Source organism: Salvelinus namaycush, unplaced genomic scaffold (assembly GCF_016432855.1).
Source record: "Salvelinus namaycush isolate Seneca unplaced genomic scaffold, SaNama_1.0 Scaffold1586, whole genome shotgun sequence".
In the NCBI taxonomy this organism is placed as follows: Eukaryota; Metazoa; Chordata; class Actinopteri; order Salmoniformes; family Salmonidae; genus Salvelinus; species Salvelinus namaycush.
In genome coordinates, this window is record NW_024058326.1 from 1 (window position 1) to 21,701 (window position 21,701).

Consider the following 21,701-nt stretch of genomic DNA (forward strand, 5'->3'; position numbering starts at 1 on the left):
TCCAGTATTAACAGAACCCTGCAACACTCCAGTATTAACAGGACCCTGCAGCACTCCAGTATTAACAGAACCCTGCAGCACTCCCGTATTAACAGAACCCTGCAGCACTCCCGTATTAACAGAACCCTGCAGCACTCCCGTATTAACAGAACCCTGCAGCACTCCAGTATTAACAGAACCCTGCAGCACTCCCGTATTAACAGAACCCTGCAGCACTCCAGTATTAACAGAACCCTGCAGCACTCCAGTATTAACAGAACCCTGCAGCACTCCCGTATTAACAGAACCCCTGCAGCACTCCCGTATTAACAGAACCCTGCAGCACTCCAGTATTAACAGAACCCTGCAGCACTCCAGTATTAACAGAACCCTGCAGCACTCCCGTATTAACAGAACCCTGCAGCACTCCAGTATTAACAGAACCCTGCAGCACTCCAGTATTAACAGTAACCCTGCAGCACTCCAGTATTAACAGAACCCTGCAGCACTCCAGTATTAACAGAACCCTGCAACACTCCCAGTATTAACAGAACCCTGCAGCACTCCGTATTAACAGACCCTTGCAGCACTCCCGTATTAACAGATACCCTGCAAGCACTCCAGTATTAACAGAACCCTGCATCACTCCCGTATTAACAGAAGCCCTGCAGCACTCGCCGTATTAAGCAGAACCCTGCTAGACACTCCCGTATTAACAGAACCCTGCAAGGCACTCCGTATTAACAGAACCCTGCAGCGACTCCAGTATTAACAGAACCCTGCAGCACTCCGTATTAACAGAACCCTGCAGCACTCCAGTATTAACAGAACCCTGCAGCACCTCAGTATTAACAGAACCCTGCAGCCGCCAGTATTAACAGAACCCTGCAGCACTCCAGTATTAACAGAACCTGCAGCACTCCAGTATTAACAGAACCCTGCAGCACTCCAGTATTAACAGAACCCTGCAGCACTCCAGTATTAACAGAACCCTGCAGCACTCCAGTATTAACAGAACCCTGCAGCACTCCCAGTATTAAAAGAACCCTGCAGCACTCCAGTATTAACAGACACGGTGCAGCACTCCCCGTATTAACAGTAACCCGCAGCACTCCAGTATTAACAGAACCCTGCAGCACTCCAGTATTAACACAACCTGCAGCACTCAGTATTAACAGAACCCCTGCAAGCACTCCAGTATTACACAGAACCTGCAGCACTCCAGTATTAACAGACCCTCATGCAGCACTCCAGTATTAACAGAACCCTGCAGCACCTCCAGTATTAACAGAACCCTGCAGCCTCCAGTATTAACAGAACCCTGCAGCACTCCAGTATTAACAGAACCCTGCAGCACTCCAGTATTAACAGAACCCTGCAGCACTCCAGTATTAACAGAACCCTGCAGCACTCCAGTATTACCAGAACCCTGCAGCACTCCAGTATTAAACAGGAACCCTGCAGCACTCCAGTATTAACAGAACCCTGCAGCACTCCAGTATTAACAGAACCCTGCAGCACTCCCGTATTAACAGAACCCTGCAGCACTCCAGTATTAACAGAACCCTGCAGCACTCCAGTATTAACAGAACCCTGCAGCACTCCAGTATTAACAGAACCCTGCAGCACTCCCGTATTAACAGAACCCTGCAGCACTTCCCGTATTAACAGAACCCTGCAGCACTCACGTATTAACAGAACCCTGCAGCACTCCCGTATTAACAGAACCCTGCAGCACTCCAGTATTAACAGAACCCTGCAGCACTCCCAGTATTAACAGAACCCTGCAGCCCCTCCAGTATTAACAGAACCCTGCAGCACTCCAGTATTAACAGAACCCTGCAGCACTCCAGTATTAACGAACCCTGCAGCACTCCAGTATTAACAGAACCCTGCAGCACCTCCAGTATTAACAGACCCTGCAGCACTCCAGTATTAACAGAACCCTGCAGCACTCCCGTATTAACAGAACCCTGCAGCACTCCCGTATTAACAGAACCCTGCAGCACTCCCGTATTAACAGAACCCTGCAGCACTCCCGTATTAACAGAACCCTGCAGCACTCCCGTATTAACAGAACCCTGCAGCACTCCCGTATTAACAGAACCCTGCAGCACTCCCGTATTAACAGAACCCTGCAGCACTCCCGTATTAACAGAACCCTGCAGCACTCCCGTATTAACAGAACCCTGCAGCACTCCCGTATTAACAGAACCCTGCAGCACTCCCGTATTAACAGAACCCTGCAGCACTCCCGTATTAACAGAACCCTGCAGCACTCCCGTATTAACAGAACCCTGCAGCACTCCCGTATTAACAGAACCCTGCAGCACTCCCGTATTAACAGAACCCTGCAGCACTCCCGTATTAACAGAACCCTGCAGCACTCCCGTATTAACAGAACCCTGCAGCACTCCCGTATTAACAGAACCCTGCAGCACTCCCGTATTAACAGAACCCTGCAGCACTCCCGTATTAACAGAACCCTGCAGCACTCCCGTATTAACAGAACCCTGCAGCACTCCCGTATTAACAGAACCCTGCAGCACTCCCGTATTAACAGAACCCTGCAGCACTCCCGTATTAACAGAACCCTGCAGCACTCCAGTATTAACAGAACCCTGCAGCACTCCAGTATTAACAGAACCCTGCAGCACTCCCGTATTAACAGAACCCTGCAGCACTCCCGTATTAACAGAACCCTGCAGCACTCCAGTATTAACAGAACCCTGCAGCACTCCAGTATTAACAGAACCCTGCAGCACTCCAGTATTAACAGAACCCTGCAGCACTCCAGTATTAACAGAACCCTGCAGCACTCCCGTATTAACAGAACCCTGCAGCACTCCAGTATTAACAGAACCCTGCAGCACTCCAGTATTAACAGAACCCTGCAGCACTCCAGTATTAACAGAACCCTGCAACACTCCAGTATTAACAGAACCCTGCAGCACTCCCGTATTAACAGAACCCTGCAGCACTCCCGTATTAACAGAACCCTGCAGCACTCCCGTATTAACAGAACCCTGCAGCACTCCCGTATTAACAGAACCCTGCAGCACTCCAGTATTAACAGAACCCTGCAGCACTCCAGTATTAACAGAACCCTGCAGCACTCCAGTATTAACAGAACCCTGCAGCACTCCAGTATTAACAGAACCCTGCAGCACTCCAGTATTAACAGAACCCTGCAGCACTCCAGTATTAACAGAACCCTGCAGCACTCCAGTATTAACAGAACCCTGCAGCACTCCAGTATTAACAGAACCCTGCAGCACTCCAGTATTAACAGAACCCTGCAGCACTCCAGTATTAACAGAACCCTGCAGCACTCCAGTATTAACAGAACCCTGCAGCACTCCAGTATTAACAGAACCCTGCAGCACTCCAGTATTAACAGAACCCTGCAGCACTCCAGTATTAACAGAACCCTGCAGCACTCCAGTATTAACAGAACCCTGCAGCACTCCAGTATTAACAGAACCCTGCAGCACTCCAGTATTAACAGAACCCTGCAGCACTCCAGTATTAACAGAACCCTGCAGCACTCCAGTATTAACAGAACCCTGCAGCACTCCAGTATTAACAGAACCCTGCAGCACTCCAGTATTAACAGAACCCTGCAGCACTCCAGTATTAACAGAACCCTGCAGCACTCCAGTATTAACAGAACCCTGCAGCACTCCAGTATTAACAGAACCCTGCAACACTCCCGTATTAACAGAACCCTGCAACACTCCCGTATTAACAGAACCCTGCAGCACTCCAGTATTAACAGAACCCTGCAGCACTCCAGTATTAACAGAACCCTGCAGCACTCCCGTATTAACAGAACCCTGCAGCACTCCCGTATTAACAGAACCCTGCAGCACTCCCGTATTAACAGAACCCTGCAGCACTCCAGTATTAACAGAACCCTGCAGCACTCCAGTATTAACAGAACCCTGCAGCACTCCAGTATTAACAGAACCCTGCAGCACTCCAGTATTAACAGAACCCTGCAGCACTCCAGTATTAACAGAACCCTGCAGCACTCCAGTATTAACAGAACCCTGCAGCACTCCAGTATTAACAGAACCCTGCAGCACTCCAGTATTAACAGAACCCTGCAGCACTCCAGTATTAACAGAACCCTGCAGCACTCCAGTATTAACAGAACCCTGCAGCACTCCAGTATTAACAGAACCCTGCAGCACTCCAGTATTAACAGAACCCTGCAGCACTCCAGTATTAACAGAACCCTGCAGCACTCCAGTATTAACAGAACCCTGCAGCACTCCAGTATTAACAGAACCCTGCAGCACTCCAGTATTAACAGAACCCTGCAGCACTCCAGTATTAACAGAACCCTGCAGCACTCCAGTATTAACAGAACCCTGCAACACTCCAGTATTATCATGTCATCAACCTGAATACCTGTTTGACAATCTCTGCATCAATTTTTTCACTGTGTCAAACACCTTGGACAAATCAATTAACAAAGCAGCACAATGCTGTTGACTATACAATACCTTCTCTATAGTATGTATCACTATCAGTACATAGTAACTACTGTGAGTCAACAGTAGGTAGTAGGAATATTAGGACACAGCAGTGAGTCAATAGTAGGAATATTAGGACACAGCAGTGAGTCAACAGTAGGAATATTAGGACACAGCAGTGAGTCAACAGTAGGAATATTGGGACACAGCAGTGAGTCAACAGTAGGTAGTAGGAATATTAGGACACAGCAGTGAGTCAACAGTAGGAATATTAGGACACAGACAGTGTGACAGTGTGGGAGGTTTTGATGTGTGAGGAGTGTGTTGTAAAGGCTGTGTGCTGAGCAGCTGAATATATGATCTCTAACAGAGGAAGGAATGATGAGGGAGGAAGATCAGCTGAATACATGACCTATAACAGAGGAAGGAATGATGAGGGAGGAAGACCAGCTGAATATATGATCTCTAACAGAGGAAGGAATGATGAGGGAGGAAGATCAGCTGAATACATGACCTATAACAGAGGAAGGAATGATGAGGGAGGAAGACCAGCTGAATACATGATCTATAACAGAGGAAGGAATGATGAGGGAGGAAGACCAGCTGAATACATGATCTATAACAGAGGAAGGAATGATGAGGGAGGAAGACCAGCTGAAAACATGATCTCTAACAGAGGAAGGAATGATGAGGGAGGAAGACATTTTGATATTTTAGGAGCCAATCATTTAGCCAGATTTACCAATACAACCTCTGATCACATCTCCAGTCTTCATGACTCACCAACAATGAGTTGAACGGTGGTTTCCTTCACCTGGCTGTTCAGTTTTGGAATGAAGCACCTGTAGCTTCCAGCATCAGAGAGAGTAACGTTGATCAGCTTTAAGGAGACGTTGCCGTTCTTCAGTTCTTCATGAAACATTGATGTCCTTCCCTTGTAGGACGGAAACTGATCCACATTGGAGTCTCGACCGTCAAGGTAAAGGTGGACGTCTTCTGCTTTCAGGTTCAATCTTGTCCACTTCACTGCCATGTCCTTAGCACTGGCACTGGGTTTCAGGGAACATGGTAGAATGATGTCATCACCAGCTACGGCAACGACTGGGTCAGCCGGTCCAACAACCTGAACCTCAGACGACCCTGGAGAAAAACAAACGACACAGTCAGAGATAACTGGACTTTGGCCATATGAATGAACAAAGCCACCAATCACGACCCCATTCATTCCTATGTGAAGACTCAATAGTGCATTGAAGCCAAATGAAGTCGTTTAAGATGGCGTCTCATGTGGGAGATTTATGTAGACAGTTTGAGCAACTCCAGGAAGTGACGTTGCAGGCTAACTCAGTGCTGCCCCCTCATTAAGTAACTCAAGTTGAAGGCCAACCGGGGTACTGCAGGTTGCCATTAGACATAACATGCAGGCTAGCTCAGTGCTGCCCCCTCTCATTAAGTAACTCAAGTTGAAGGCCAACCAGGGTACTGCAGGCTGCCATTAGACATAACATGCAGGCTAGCTCAGTGCTGCCCCCTCTCATTAAGTAACTCAAGTTGAAGGCCAACAGGGGTACTGCAGGCTGCCATTAGACATAACATGGAGGCTAGCTCAGTGCTGCCCCCTCTCATTAAGTAACTCAAGTTGAAGGCCAACCGGGGTACTGCAGGCTGCCATTAGACATAACATGCAGGCTAGCTCAGTGCTGCCCCCTCTCATTAAGTAACTCAAGTTGAAGGCCAACCAGGGTACTGCAGGCTGCCATTAGACATAACATGCAGGCTAGCTCAGTGCTGCCCCCTCTCATTAAGTAACTCAAGTTGAAGGCCAACCAGGGTACTGCAGGCTGCCATTAGATATAACATGCAGGCTAGCTCAGTGCTGCCCCTCTCATTAAGTAACTCAAGTTGAAGGCCAAACGGGGTACTGCAGGCTGCCATTAGCAACTACACACTGAGTTAATAAAACACTATGAACACCTGCTCTTTCCATGACAGAATGACCAGGTGAATCCAGGTGAAAGATATGATCCCTTATTGATGTGTCAGTTGTTAAATCTACTTCCGTCCCCAAAGCCACCCATCCCTGGGTCGCTCCTCTTTTCAGTTCGCTGCAGCTAGCGACTGGAACGAGCTGCAACAAACACTCAAACTGGACAGTTTTATCTCAATCTCTACTTTCAAAGACTCAATCATGGACACTCTTACTGACAGTTGTGGCTGCATTGTGTGATGTATTGTTGTCTCTACCATCTTAATACCCTTTGTCTGTCCCCAATAATGTTTGTACCATGTTGTCATGCTGTGTTGCTACCATGTTGTTATGTTGTTTTGCTACCATGTTGTTATGTTGTGTTGCTACCATGTTGTTATGTTGTGTTGCTACCATGTTGTTATGTTGTGTTGCTACCATGTTGTGTTGCTACCATGTTGTTATGTTGTGTTGCTACCATGTTGTGTTGCTACCATGTTGTTATGTTGTGTTGCTACCATGTTGTGTTGCTACCATGTTGTTATGTTGTGTTGCTACCATGTTGTTGTCATGTTGTGTTGCTACCATGTTGTGTTGCTACCATGTTGTGTTGCTACCATGTTGTTGTCATGTTGCTACCATGTTGTGTTGCTACCATGTTGTGTTGCTACCATGTTGTTGTCATGTTGCTACCATGTTGTGTTGCTACCATGTTGTTGTTATGTTGTGTTGCTACCATGTTGTTGTCATGTTGTGTTGCTACCATGTTGTTGTCATGCTGTGTTGCGACCATGCTGTTGTCATGCTGTGTTGCTACCATGTTGTTATGTTGTGTTGCTACCATGTTGTTATGTTGTGTTGCTACCATGTTGTTGTCATGCTGTGTTGCGACCATGCTGTGTTGTCATGTTGTGTTGCTACCATGCTGTTGTCATGTGTTGCTACCATGTTGTTGTCATGTTGTGTTGCTACCATGCTGTTGTCATGCTGTGTTGCTACCATGTTGTTGTCATGCTGTGTTGCTACCATGTTGTGTTGCTACCATGTTGTGTTGCTACCATGTTGTGTTGCTACCATGTTGTGTTGCTGCCATGTTGTGTTGCTACCATGCTGTTGTCATGCTGTGTTGCTACCATGTTGTGTTGCTACCATGTTGTGTTGCTACCATGTTGTGTTGCTACCATGTTGTGTTGCTGCCATGTTGTGTTGCTACCATGCTGTTGTCATGTTGTGTTGCTACCATGTTGTTGTCATGATGTGTTGCTACCATGTTGTTGTCATGCTGTGTTGCTACCATGCTGTTGTCATGCTGTGTTGCTACCATGTTGTTGTCATGCTGTGTTGCTACCATGTTGTTGTCATGATGTGTTGCTACCATGTTGTGTTGCTACCATGCTGTGTTGCTACCATGTTGTGTTGCTACCATGTTGTGTTGCTGCCATGTTGTGTTGCTACCATGCTGTTGTCATGTTGTGTTGCTACCATGTTGTTGTCATGATGTGTTGCTACCATGCTGTTGTCATGCTGTGTTGCTACCATGTTGTTGTCATGCTGTGTTGCTACCATGTTGTTGTCATGATGTGTTGCTACCATGTTGTTGTCATGATGTGTTGCTACCATGCTGTTGCCATGTTGTGTTTCTACCATGTTGTGTTGCTACCATGTTGTGTTGCTACCATGTTGTTGTCATGTTGTGTTGCTACCATGTTGTTGTCATGTTGTGTTCCTACCATGTTGTTGGTATGTTGTGTTGCTGCCATGTTGTTGTCATGTTGTGTTGCTACCATGTTGTTGTCATGTTGTGTTGCTACCATGTTGTGTTTCTACCATGTTGTTGTCATGTTGTGTTGCTACCATGTTGTTGTCATGTTGTGTTCCTACCATGTTGTTGTCATGTTGTGTTGCTACCATGTTGTTGTCATGTTGTGTTGCTACCATGTTGTTGTCATGCTGTGTTGCTGCCATGTTGTTGTCATGTTGTGTTGCTACCATGTTGTTGTCATGTTGTGTTCCTACCATGCTGTTGTCATGTTGTGTTGCTGCCATGTTGTTGTCATGCTGTGTTGCTACCATGTTGTGTTGCTACCATGTTGTGTTGCTACCATGTTGTTGTCATGTTGTGTTGCTACCATGTTGTTGTCATGATGTGTTGCTACCATGTTGTTGTCATGTTGTGTTGCTACCATGTTGTTGTCATGATGTGTTGCTACCATGTTGTTGTCATGCTGTGTTGCTACCATGTTGTGTTGCTACCATGTTGTTTTCATGATGTGTTGCTACCATGTTGTGTTGCTGCCATGTTGTGTTGCTACCATGTTGTGTTGCTGCCATGTTGTTGTCATGTTGTGTTGCTACCATGTTGTGTTGCTACCATGTTGTTGTCATGTTGTGTTGCTACCATGTTGTTGTCATGTTGTGTTGCTGCCATGTTGTGTTGCTACCATGTTGTTGTCATGTGCTGCGGCCATGTTGTTGTCATGTTGTGTTGCTACCATGTTGTTGTCATGATGTGTTGCTACCATGTTGTTGTCATGTTGTGTTCCTACCATGTTGTTGGTATGTTGTGTTGCTACCATGCTGTTGTCATGTTGTGTTTCTACCATGTTGTTGTCATGATGTGTTGCTACCATGTTGTTGTCATGTTGTGTTGCTACCATGTTGTTGTCATGTTGTGTTGCTACCATGTTGTTGTCATGTTGTGTTGCTACCATGCTGTTGTCATGTGTTGCTACCATGTTGTTGTCATGTTGTGTTGCTACCATGCTGTTGTCATGATGTGTTGCTACCATGCTGTTGTCATGCTGTGTTGCTACCATGCTGTTGTCATGTGTTGCTACCATGCTGTTGTCATGCTGTGTTGTCATGCTGTGTTGCTACCATGCTGTTGTCATGTTGTGTTGCTACCATGCTGTTGTCATGATGTGTTGCTACCATGTTGTTGTCATGTTGTGTTGCTACCATGCTGTTGTCATGATGTGTTGCTACCATGCTGTTGTCATGCTGTGTTGCTACCATGCTGTTGTCATGCTGTGTTGCTACCATGTTGTTGTCATGATGTGTTGCTACCATGCTGTTGTCATGCTGTGTTGCTACCATGCTGTTGTCATGCTGTGTTGCTACCATGTTGTTGTCATGTAGTGTTGATACCATGTTGTTGTCATGTTGTGTTGCTACCGTGTTGTTGTCATGTTGTGTTGCTACCATGCTGTGTTGTCTTAAGTCTGTCTGTCTTTATGTAGTGTTTTGTTGTCTGTCTTTATGTAGTGTTTTGTTGTCTGTCTTTATGTAGTGTTGTGTTGTCTTTATGTAGTGTTTTGTTGTCTGTCTTTATGTAGTGTTGTGTTGTCTGTCTTTATGTAGTGTTGTGTTGTCTGTCTTTATGCAGTGTTGTGTTGTCTGTCTTTATGTAGTGTTGTGTTGTCTGTCTATGTAGTGTTTTGTTGTCTGTCTTTATGTAGTGTTTTGTTGTCTGTCTTTATGTAGTGTTGTGTTGTCTGTCTTTATGTAGTGTTGTCTGTCTTTATGTAGTGTTTTGTTGTCTGTCGTTATGTAGTGTTTTGTTGTCTGTCTTTATGTAGTGTTGTGTTGTCTCTCTTTATGTAGTGTTGTGTTGTCTGTCTTTATGTAGTGTTGTCTGTCTTTATGTAGTGTTGTCTGTCTTTATGTAGTGTTGTCTCTCTTTATGTAGTGTTGTGTTGTCTCTCTTTATGTAGTGTTGTGTTGTCTCTCTTTATGTAGAGTTGTGTTGTCTGTCTTTATGTAGTGTTGTGTTGTCTGTCTTTATGTAGTGTTTTGTTGTCTGTCTTTATGTAGTGTTTTGTTGTCTGTCTTTATGTAGTGTTTTGTTGTCTGTCTTTATGTAGTGTTTTGTTGTCTGTCTTTATGTAGTGTTGTGTTGTCTGTCTTTATGTAGTGTTGTCTGTCTTTATGTAGTGTTGTCTGTCTTTATGTAGTGTAGTGTTGTCTCTCTTTATGTAGTGTTGTGTTGTCTCTCTTTATGTAGTGTTGTGTTGTCTCTCTTTATGTAGTGTTGTGTTGTCTCTCTATGTAGTGTTTTGTTGTCTGTCTTTATGTAGTGTTTTGTTGTCTGTCTTTATGTAGTGTTTTGTTGTCTGTCTTTATGTAGTGTTTTGTTGTCTGTCTTTATGTAGTGTTTTGTTGTCTGTCTTTATTTAGTGTTTTGTTGTCTGTCTTTATTTAGTGTTTTGTTGTCTGTCTTTATGTAGTGTTTTGTTGTCTGTCTTTATGTAGTGTTTTGTTGTCTGTCTTTATGTAGTGTTTTGTTGTCTGTCTTTATTTAGTGTTTTGTTGTCTGTCTTTATGTAGTGTTTTGTTGTCTGTCTTTATGTAGTGTTGTGTTGTCTGTCTTTATGTAGTGTTGTGTTGTCTCTCTTTATGTAGTGTTGTGTTGTCTCTCTTTATGTAGTGTTGTGTTGTCTCTCTTTATGTAGTGTTGTGTTGTCTCTCTTTATGTAGTGTTGTGTTGTCTCTCTTTATGTAGTGTTGTGTTGTCTCTCTTTATGTAGTGTTGTGTTGTCTCTCTTTATGTAGTGTTGTGTTGTCTCTCTTTATGTAGTGTTGTGTTGTCTCTCTTTATGTAGTGTTGTGTTGTCTCTCTTTATGTAGTGTTGTGTTGTCTGTCTTTATGTAGTGTTGTGTTGTCTGTCTTTATGTAGTGTTGTGTTGTCTGTCTTTATGTAGTGTTGTGTTGTCTGTCTTTATGTAGTGTTGTGTTGTCTGTCTTTATGTAGTGTTGTGTTGTCTCTCTTTATGTAGTGTTGTGTTGTCTCTCTTTATGTAGTGTTGTGTTGTCTGTCTTTATGTAGTGTTGTGTTGTCTCTTGTCGTGATGTGTGTTTTGTCCTATGTTTTTTGTTATTTATTTATATTTTAAATTCCAGTCCCCAAACCCGCCGGATGCCTTTTGCCTTTTGGTAGGCCGTCACTGTGAATAAGAATTTGTTCTTAACTGACTTGCCTAGTAAATTAAAGGTTAAATAAATAAATAAATACAATTAAAAGATCACATGTCAAACACAGTACAGTGTCTAGATATTCGGTGTAAACTGGATCTAAATTCGTAATGCACACAATCTTTCAATTTTACTGCCATCTGCCGGATGAAGCGTATTACATAAACCCTCTTGTTCACTGTGGCATCATCCCAGACAGTACATTGCCCCTCATTGCAGGGTTGGGGGGGTTCACACCTAGCTCAGCTATTAGACAATTCTCTAGTAATCCTACTATGCTAGTAAAGGTTGAATAGTCTATTGATCAGCTAATAGCCCATCCTGCTACACTAGTAAAGGTTGAATAGTCTATTGATCAGCCCATCCTGCTACACTAGTAAAGGTTGAATAGTCTATTGATCAGTTAATAGCCCATCCTGCTACACTAGTAAAGGTTGAATAGTCTATTGATCAGCTCATCCTGCTACACTAGTAAATGTTGAATAGTCTATTGATCAGCTAATAGCCCATCCTGCTACACTAGTAAAGGTTGAATGGTCTATTGATCAGCCCATCCTGCTACACTAGTAAAGGTTGAATAGTCTATTGATCAGCTAATAGCCCATCCTGCTACACTAGTAAAGGTTGAATAGTCTATTGATCAGCCCATCCTGCTACACTAGTAAAGGTTGAATAGTCTTTTGATCAGCTAACAGCCCATCCTGCTACACTAGTAAAGGTTGAATAGTCTATTGATCAGCTAATAGCCCATCCTGCTACACTAGTAAAGGTTGAATAGTCTATTGATCAGCCCATCCTGCTACACTAGTAAAGGTTGAATAGTCTATTGATCAGCTAATAGCCCATCCTGCTACACTAGTAAAGGTTGAATAGTCTATTGATCAGCCCATCCTGCTACACTAGTAAAGGTTGAATAGTCTATTGATCAGCCCATCCTGCTACACTAGTAAAGGTTGAATAGTCTATTGATCAGCTAATGGCCCATCCTGCTACACTAGTAAAGGTTGAATAGTCTATTGATCAGCCCATCCTGCTACACTAGTAAAGGTTGAATAGTCTATTGATCAGCTAATAGCCCATCCTGCTACACTAGTAAAGGTTGAATAGTCTATTGATCAGCCCATCCTGCTACACTAGTAAAGGTTGAATAGTCTATTGATCAGCTAATAGCCCATCCTGCTACACTAGTAAAGGTTGAATGGTCTATTGATCAGCCCATCCTGCTACACTAGTAAAGGTTGAATAGTCTATTGATCAGCCCATCCTGCTACACTAGTAAAGGTTGAATAGTCTATTGATCAGCCCATCCTGCTACACTAGTAAAGGTTGAATAGTCTATTGATCAGCTAATAGCCCATCCTGCTACACTAGTAAAGGTTGAATAGTCTATTGATCAGCCATCCTGCTACACTAGTAAAGGTTAAATAGTCTATTGATCAGCCCATCCTGCTACACTAGTAAAGGTTGAATAGTCTATTGATCAGCCCATCCTGCTACACTAGTAAAGGTTGAATAGTCTATTGATCAGCTAATAGCCCATCCTGCTACACTAGTAAAGGTTGTCTATTGATCAGCCCATCCTGCTACACTAGTAAAGGTTGAATAGTCTATTGATCAGCTAATAGCCCATCCTGCTACACTAGCAAAGGTTGAATAGTCTATTGATCAGCTAATAGCCCATCCTGCTACACTAGTAAAGGTTGAATAGTCTATTGATCAGCCCATCCTGCTACACTAGTAAAGGTTGAATAGTCTATTGATCAGCCCATCCTGCTACACTAGTAAAGGTTGAATAGTCTATTGATCAGCTAATAGCCCATCCTGCTACACTAGTAAAGGTTGAATAGTCTATTGATCAGCTCATCCTGCTACACTAGTAAAGGTTGAATAGTCTATTGATCAGCTAATAGCCCATCCTGCTAAACTAGTAAAGGTTGTCTATTGATCAGCCCATCCTGCTACACTAGTAAAGGTTGAATAGTCTATTGATCAACTAATAGCCCATCCTGCTACACTAGTAAAGGTTGAATAGTCTATTGATCAGCTAATAGCCCATCCTGCTACACTAGTAAAGGTTGAATAGTCTATTGATCAGCTAATAGCCCATCCTGCTACACTAGTAAAGGTTGAATAGTCTATTGATCAGCTAATAGCCCATCCTGCTACACTAGTAAAGGTTGAATAGTCTATTGATCAGCTAATAGCCCATCCTGCTACACTAGTAAAGGTTGAATAGTCTATTGATCAGCCCATCCTGCTACACTAGTAAAGGTTGAATAGTCTATTGATCAGCTAATAGCCCATCCTGCTTGTGAAAAACTAATAATAATACTTTTTCCTCGTTCCACGTTAATTGATCAAGTGTTTTCAGCCACAATCGGCCCCAACCCCAATTAAGCACAGTCGATAGTCGATAGCGTGCTGGACAATGTGTAATCACTGATGTCCCAGGAACAGGAGTGGTAAACACTAAGTCCCGCGGTGTAAGCTCGCAACTTTTAATGGAGAAACCACTGTATATAATCTTCCTGTATCCTGTATTCTGACTAGATCAGATGTTAAACTATATAACCTTCCTGTATTCTGACTAGATGGTATTAAACTATATAACCTTCCTGTATTCTGACTAGATCAGATGGTAAACTATATAACCTTCCTGTATTCTGACTAGATGGTGTTAAACTATATAACCTTCCTGTATTCTGACTAGATGGTATTAAACTATATAACCTTCCTGTATTCTGACTAGATCAGATGGAGTTAAACTATATAACCTTCCTTTATTCTGACTAGATCAGATGGTGGTAAACTATATAACCTTCCTGTATTCTGACTAGATCAGATGTTGGTAAACTATATAACCTTCCTGTTTTCTGACTAGATCAGATGGTTTTAAACTATATAACCTTCCTGTATTCTGACTAGATCAGATGTTGGTAAACTATATAACCTTCCTGTTTTCTGACTAGATCAGATGGTTTTAAACTATATAACCTTCCTGTATTCTGACTAGATCAGATGGTGTTAAACTATATAACCTTCCTGTATTCTGACTAGATCAGATGGTGGTAAACTATATAACCTTCCTGTATTCTGACTAGATCAGATGGTGGTAAACTATATAACCTTCCTGTATTCTGACTAGATCAGATGTTAAACTATATAACCTTCCTGTATTCTGACTAGATGGTGTTAAACTATATAACGTTCCTGTATTCTGACTAGATCAGATGGTGTTAAACTATATAACCTTCCTGTATTCTGACTAGATGGTATTAAACTATATAACTTTCCTGTATTCTGACTAGATCAGATGGTGGTAAACTATATAACCTTCCTGTATTCTGACTAGATCAGATGTTAAACTATATAACCTTCCTGTATTCTGACTAGATCAGATGTTAAACTATATAACCTTCCTGTATTCTGACTAGATGGTATTAAACTATATAACTTTCCTGTATTCTGACTAGATCAGATGGTGGTAAACTATATAACCTTCCTGTATTCTGACTAGATCAGGTGTTAAACTATATAACCTTCCTGTATTCTGACTAGATGGTATTAAACTATATAACCTTCCTGTATTCTGACTAGATCAGATGGTGGTAAACTATATAACCTTCCTGTATTCTGACTAGATCAGATGGCGTTAAACTATATAACCTTCCTGTATTCTGACTAGATCAGATGGTGTTAAACTATATAACCTTCCTGTATTCTGACTAGATCAGATGTTAAACTATATAACCTTCCTGTATTCTGACTAGATCAGATGGTGGTAAACTATATAACCTTCCTGTATTCTGACTAGATGGTGTTAAACTATATAACCTTCCTGTATTCTGACTAGATGGTATTAAACTATATAACCTTCCTGTATTCTGACTAGATCAGATGGTGGTAAACTATATAACCTTCCTGTATTCTGACTAGATCAGATGTTAAACTATATAACCTTCCTGTATTCTGACTAGATCAGATGATGTTAAACTATATAACCTTCCTGTATTCTGACTAGATCAGATGGTGGTAAACTATATAACCTTCCTGTATTCTGACTAGATTAGATGGTGGTAAACTATATAACCTTCCTGTATTCTGACTAGATCAGGTGTTAAACTATATAACCTTCCTGTATTCTGACTAGATGGTATTAAACTATATAACCTTCCTGTATTCTGACTAGATCAGATGGTGGTAAACTATATAACCTTCCTGTATTCTGACTAGATCAGATGTTAAACTATATAACCTTCCTGTATTCTGACTAGATCAGATGATGTTAAACTATATAACCTTCCTGTATTCTGACTAGATCAGATGGTGGTAAACTATATAACCTTCCTGTATTCTGACTAGATTAGATGGTGGTAAACTATATAACCTTCCTGTATTCTGACTAGATCAGATGGTGGTAAACTATATAACCTTCCTGTATTCTGACTAGATCAGATGGTATTAAACTATATAACCTTCCTGTATTCTGACTAGATGGTGTTAAACTATATAACCTTCCTGTATTCTGACTAGATTAGATGGTGGTAAACTATATAACCTTCCTGTATTCTGACTAGATTAGATGGTGGTAAACTATATAACCTTCCTGTATTCTGACTAGATCAGATGGTGGTAAACTATATAACCTTCCTGTATTCTGACTAGATTAGATGGTGGTAAACTATATAACCTTCCTGTATTCTGACTAGATCAGATGGTGTTAAACTATATAACCTTCCTGTATTCTGACTAGATGGTGTTAAACTATATAAACTTCCTGTATTCTGACTAGACCAGATGGTGGTAAACTATATAACCTTCCTATATTCTGACTAGATCAGATGTTAAACTATATAACCTTCCTGTATTCTGACTAGATCAGATGCTAAACTATATAACCTTCCTGTATTCTGACTAGATCAGATGTTAAACTATATAACCTTCCTGTATTCTGACTAGATGGTGTTAAACTATATAACCTTCCTGTATTCTGACTAGATGGAGTTAAACTATATAACCTTCCTGTATTCTGACTAGATCAGATGTTAACTATATAACCTTCCTGTATTCTGACTAGATGGTGTTAAACTATATAACCTTCCTGTATTCTGACTAGATCAGATGGTGTTAAACTATATAACCTTCCTGTATTCTGACTAGATGGTGTTAAACTATATAACCTTCCTGTATTCTGACTAGATCAGATGTTAAACTATATAACCTTCCTGTATTCTGACTAGATCAACTATATAACCTTCCTGTATTCTGACTAGATGGTGTTAAACTATATAACCTTCCTGTATTCTGACTAGATCAGATGGTGTTAAACTATATAACCTTCCTGTATTCTGACTAGATCAGATGGTAAACTATATAACCTTCCTGTATTCTGACTAGATCAGGTGGTGTTAAACTATATAACCTTCCTGTATTCTGACTAGATCAACTATATAACCTTCCTGTATTCTGACTAGATGGTGTTAAACTATATAACCTTCCTGTATTCTGACTAGATCAGATGGTGTTAAACTATATAACCTTCCTGTATTCTGACTAGATCAGATGGTAAACTATATAACCTTCCTGTATTCTGACTAGATCAGGTGGTGTTAAACTATATAACCTTCCTGTATTCTGACTAGATCAGATGGTGTTAAACTATATAACCTTCCTGTATTCTGACTAGATCAGATGTTAAACTATATAACCTTCCTGTATTCTGACTAGATCAGATGGTAAACTATATAACCTTCCTGTATTCTGACTAGATCAGATGGTGTTAAACTATATAACCTTCCTGTATTCTGACTAGATCAGATGTTAAACTATATAACCTTCCTGTATTCTGACTAGATGGTATTAAACTATATAACCTTCCTGTATTCTGACTAGATCAGATGGTAAACTATATAACCTTCCTGTATTCTGACTAGATCAGATGGTGTTAAACTATATAACCTTCCTGTATTCTGACTAGATCAGATGTTAAACTATATAACCTTCCTGTATTCTGACTAGATCAGATGGTGTTAAACTATATAACCTTCCTGTATTCTGACTAGACCAGATGGTGGTAAACTATATAACCTTCCTGTATTCTGACTAGATCAGATGTTAAACTATATAACCTTCCTGTATTCTGACTAGATCAGATGTTAAACTATATAACCTTCCTGTATTCTGACTAGATCAGATGGTGGTAAACTATATAACCTTCCTGTATTCTGACTAGATCAGATGTTAAACTATATAACCTTCCTGTATTCTGACTAGATCAGATGTTAAACTATATAACCTTCCTGTATTCTGACTAGATGGTATTAAACTATATAACCTTCCTGTATTCTGACTAGATCAGATGGTGGTAAACTATATAACCTTCCTGTATTCTGACTAGATCAGATGTTAAACTATATAACCTTCCTGTATTCTGACTAGATGGTGTTAAACTACACTGCTCAAAAAAATAAAGGGAACACTTAAACAACACAATGTAACTCCAAGTCAATCACACTTCTGTGAAATCAAACTGTCCACTTAGGAAGCAACACTGATTGACAATAAATTTCACATGCTGTTGTGCAAATGGAATAGACAAAAGGTGGAAATTATAGGCAATTAGTAAGACACCCCCAAAAAAGGAATGGTTCTGCAGGTGGTGACCACACACCACTTCTCAGTTCCTATGCTTCCTGGCTGATGTTTTGGTCACTTTTGAATGCTGGCGGTGCTTTCACTCTAGTGGTAGCATGAGACGGAGTCTACAACCCACACGAGTGGCTCAGGTAGTGCAGTTCATCCAGGATGGCACATCAATGCGAGCTGTGGCAAAAAGGTTTGTTGTGTCTGTCAGCGTAGTGTCCAGAGCATGGAGGCGCTACCAGGAGATAGGCCAGTACATCAGGAGACGTGGAGGAGGCCGTAGGAGGGCAACAACCCAGCAGCAGGACCGCTACCTCCGCCTTTGTGCAAGGAGGTGCACTGCCAGAGCCCTGCAAAATGACCTCCAGCAGGCCACAAATGTGCATGTGTCTGCTCAAACGGTCAGAAACAGACTCCATGAGGGTGGTATGAGGGCCCGACGTCCACAGGTGGGGGTTGTGCTTACAGCCCAACACCGTGCAGGACGTTTGGCATTTGCCAGAGAACACCAAGATTGGCAAATTCGCCACTGGCGCCCTGTGCTCTTCACAGATGAAAGCAGGTTCACACTGAGCACATGAGCACATGTGACAGACGTGACAGAGTCTGGAGACGCCGTGGAGAACGTTCTGGTGCCTGCAACATCCTCCAGCATGACCGGTTTGGCGGTGGGTCAGTCATGGTGTGGGGTGGCATTTCTTTGTGGGGCCGCACAGCCCTCCATGTGCTCGCCAGAGGTAGCCTGAATGCCATTAGGTACCGAGATGAGATCCTCAGACCCCTTGTGAGACCATATGCTGACACATGCACATTTGTGGCCTGCTGGAGGTGCACACATGCACATTTATGGCCTCCCTAATGGTCAAACTAATAATAATGTACAACAATATAGAAGAGACATGACTAGAGGTTATGCAATATGGCCCCCCTAATGGTCAAACTAATAATAATGTACAACAATATAGAAGAGACATGACTAGAGGTTATGCAATATGGCCCCCCTAATGGTCAAACTAATAATAATGTACAACAATATAGAAGAGACATGACTAGAGGTTATGCAATATGGCCCCCCTAATGGTCAAACTAATAATAATGTACAACAATATAGAAGATACATGACTAGAGGTTATGCAATATGGCCTCCCTAATGGTCAAACTAATAATAATGTACAACAATATAGAAGATACATGACTAGAGGTTATGCAATATGGGTGTATATCCACTGCACGCTTCTTAGGTGTGTAATTAACATGACCAAGGAGCTACAGAAATTGAAAACGTACGTAACACCACGTGAGATTACAGTACACAAACAAGAGTGTATATAAGGCTCCTCAGTGGATATTATGACGTTTGTTTGAGGGTTGTAGGTCATATGACTAAGGAGCTATTGAAATTTGAATATTTTTAAAATTGTCCATGTAAATGGACAAACTAAAGGGTGTCCAATGTGTAGACCCCCTGAGTGGACATTCTGAACCTTGTTTGAGGTATGAGGGTCACATAACCAAGGCACTATTGAATTTCAAAAATCTAAATAAATAATTTAAAATAGTGTGATATGTAAATCGACAAAAAAAGTGTGTGCATTGTGTGTCTCTGACATCGGGTTAGCTACAACCAATTGTGAAAGTTTTAGGAGTAATGGTTAAAGAGCTATTGACATTTGAAAATTTTGATTTGTCACTATGTAGATGGTCCCTAACTGATTAGTTGGTGTTGTCCACTGTTGAAAACTACAGGCGAATATCCGTTGAATATCCTAAATGAGTCTGTTTTTACCTCCGTAGGCAACCGGTGCAGAGACGTTAAAACCGGTGTAATGTGTTCTCTGTCTGGTCTTGGTCAGTACCCTGCAGCATTCTGTATGTTTTACAGTACAGAGACCTTAAAACCGGTGTAATGTGTTCTCTGTCTGGTCTTGGTCAGTACCCTGCAGCATTCTGTATGTTTTACAGTACAGAGACCTTAAAACCGGTGTAATGTGTTCTCTGTCTGGTCTTGGTCAGTACCCTGCAGTATTCTGTATGTTTTACAGTACAGAGACCTTAAAACCGGTGTAATGTGTGTTCTCTGTCTGGTCTTGGTCAGTACCCTGCAGCATTCTGTATGTTTTACAGTACAGAGACCTTTAAACCGGTGTAATGTGTTCTCTGTCTGGTCTTGGTCAGTACCCTGCAGCATTCTGTATGTTTTACAGTGCAGAGACCTTAAAACCGGTGTAATGTGTTCTCTGTCTGGTCTGGGTCAGTACCCTGCAGTATTCTGTATGTTTTACAGTTAACCAGACGATATAATGTCACAGATATAAATACCTATCTCTATAGTCATTACCCTAATCTATAATGTCACAGATATAAAGATGAATCGTCTATCTCTATAGTCATTACCCTAATCTTAACACTCACTGAAGTATATTTAACCGTAACATAACCCTTGTTCCCAAATCTAACCGTAATTATTTCAACCTTGTGAGTCTACTCTTCCTTGGCTTCAGCCACATTTATGACTAAAGAGAGAAAACGTTTTACGATCTGAATTCTGTGTGTCTCTTCAACTCAGATGGTAAAACGTCTTTTCTTTTTAGTCAAAAACATGGCGACACTTCCTCGAGGTTAACCATTTTCACCACGGACGGATACACTATTTTCACGCCACTTCGATACAGCTAAGACTTTCGTAACAATTTAGGAGAGTATTTTCGTTAACCCTTTTCCTAACCTTAAAATAATTAAACTAATTCTCATAACCTGCTACGAAACAGTCACTGCCGTATCTTAGTATTGTGTAAATAGTGTTTGTCTTCCACGGACACCCTACAGCACCACACCCCAAACTGTCCTGTCTGATCAGACGACAAGACATCGTACATTTCCTGCACCTGAATTCTCCCCGTTTCTTTCTTATTAATATTATGTTCAGATAATAAAATAGCCTACAGGCTAAACAATGAAGGAATAATGTTGTGGTCTACCTGTCGTTATCAATGAAACACTGATGAACAGAATCCCAAAACACCAGACCACCGAGGTCGGAAAGGTCTTCATTTCACCAACAAAACAAGTCTGACTCCAAGGTAAAGCTGTTTGTACCTGGTGAATAAAACTATTTGGAGTTTAGAAAAATAAACCAAAACAGTCGAAAGGCTAATTTAGCAACGAACAGAATGTAACGCGACGTCTGTTCCAGAAATAACGGAGGAAAAGGGTGGTGGAGTTTCACACTTTACTTTCACTTTCACCTACAGTACGTCTAGTTGAATATCATCTCGCGATATCTAGCTCCATCTAGTGCTCTGATATGGACATTAACTTCATGTCATCTCGCGATATCTAGTCCCATCTAGTGTTCTGATATGGACATTAACTTCATGTCATCTCGCGATATCTAGTTCCATCTAGTGTTCTGATATGGACATTAACTTCATGTCATCTCGCGATATCTAGCTCCATCTAGTGTTCTGATATGGACATGAACTTCATGTCAAATGTCCTAAAACACGTAAGAGCACTAATGTGAATCTTGAAATAAACGTGACAACAACAGTGGCGACCCGTCATACAGGGCAGGTAGGCTCTGTTTTTAGCTAACAAAAATATACGTTTTTTTGTTGTGCCTGTTTTGCACCTGGGAAGGCTTCCACGTGGCGCAGCGGTC

General features: G+C 41.7%; 1 protein-coding gene across 1 annotated transcript; it reads right to left on the reverse strand.

The window, feature by feature from the left end:
- Positions 1–5,243: 5,243 nt before the first annotated feature.
- Positions 5,244–21,284, reverse strand: LOC120037136 (myelin-oligodendrocyte glycoprotein-like; the record flags this gene model as incomplete). Its single annotated transcript, XM_038983309.1, has 2 exons — positions 21,019–21,284; positions 5,244–5,600 (listed from the first exon to the last, which is right to left on the reverse strand). Coding segments are annotated over exons 1-2 (430 nt in total), but the record flags the coding sequence as incomplete, so codon positions are not given.
- Positions 21,285–21,701: the final 417 nt, after the last annotated feature.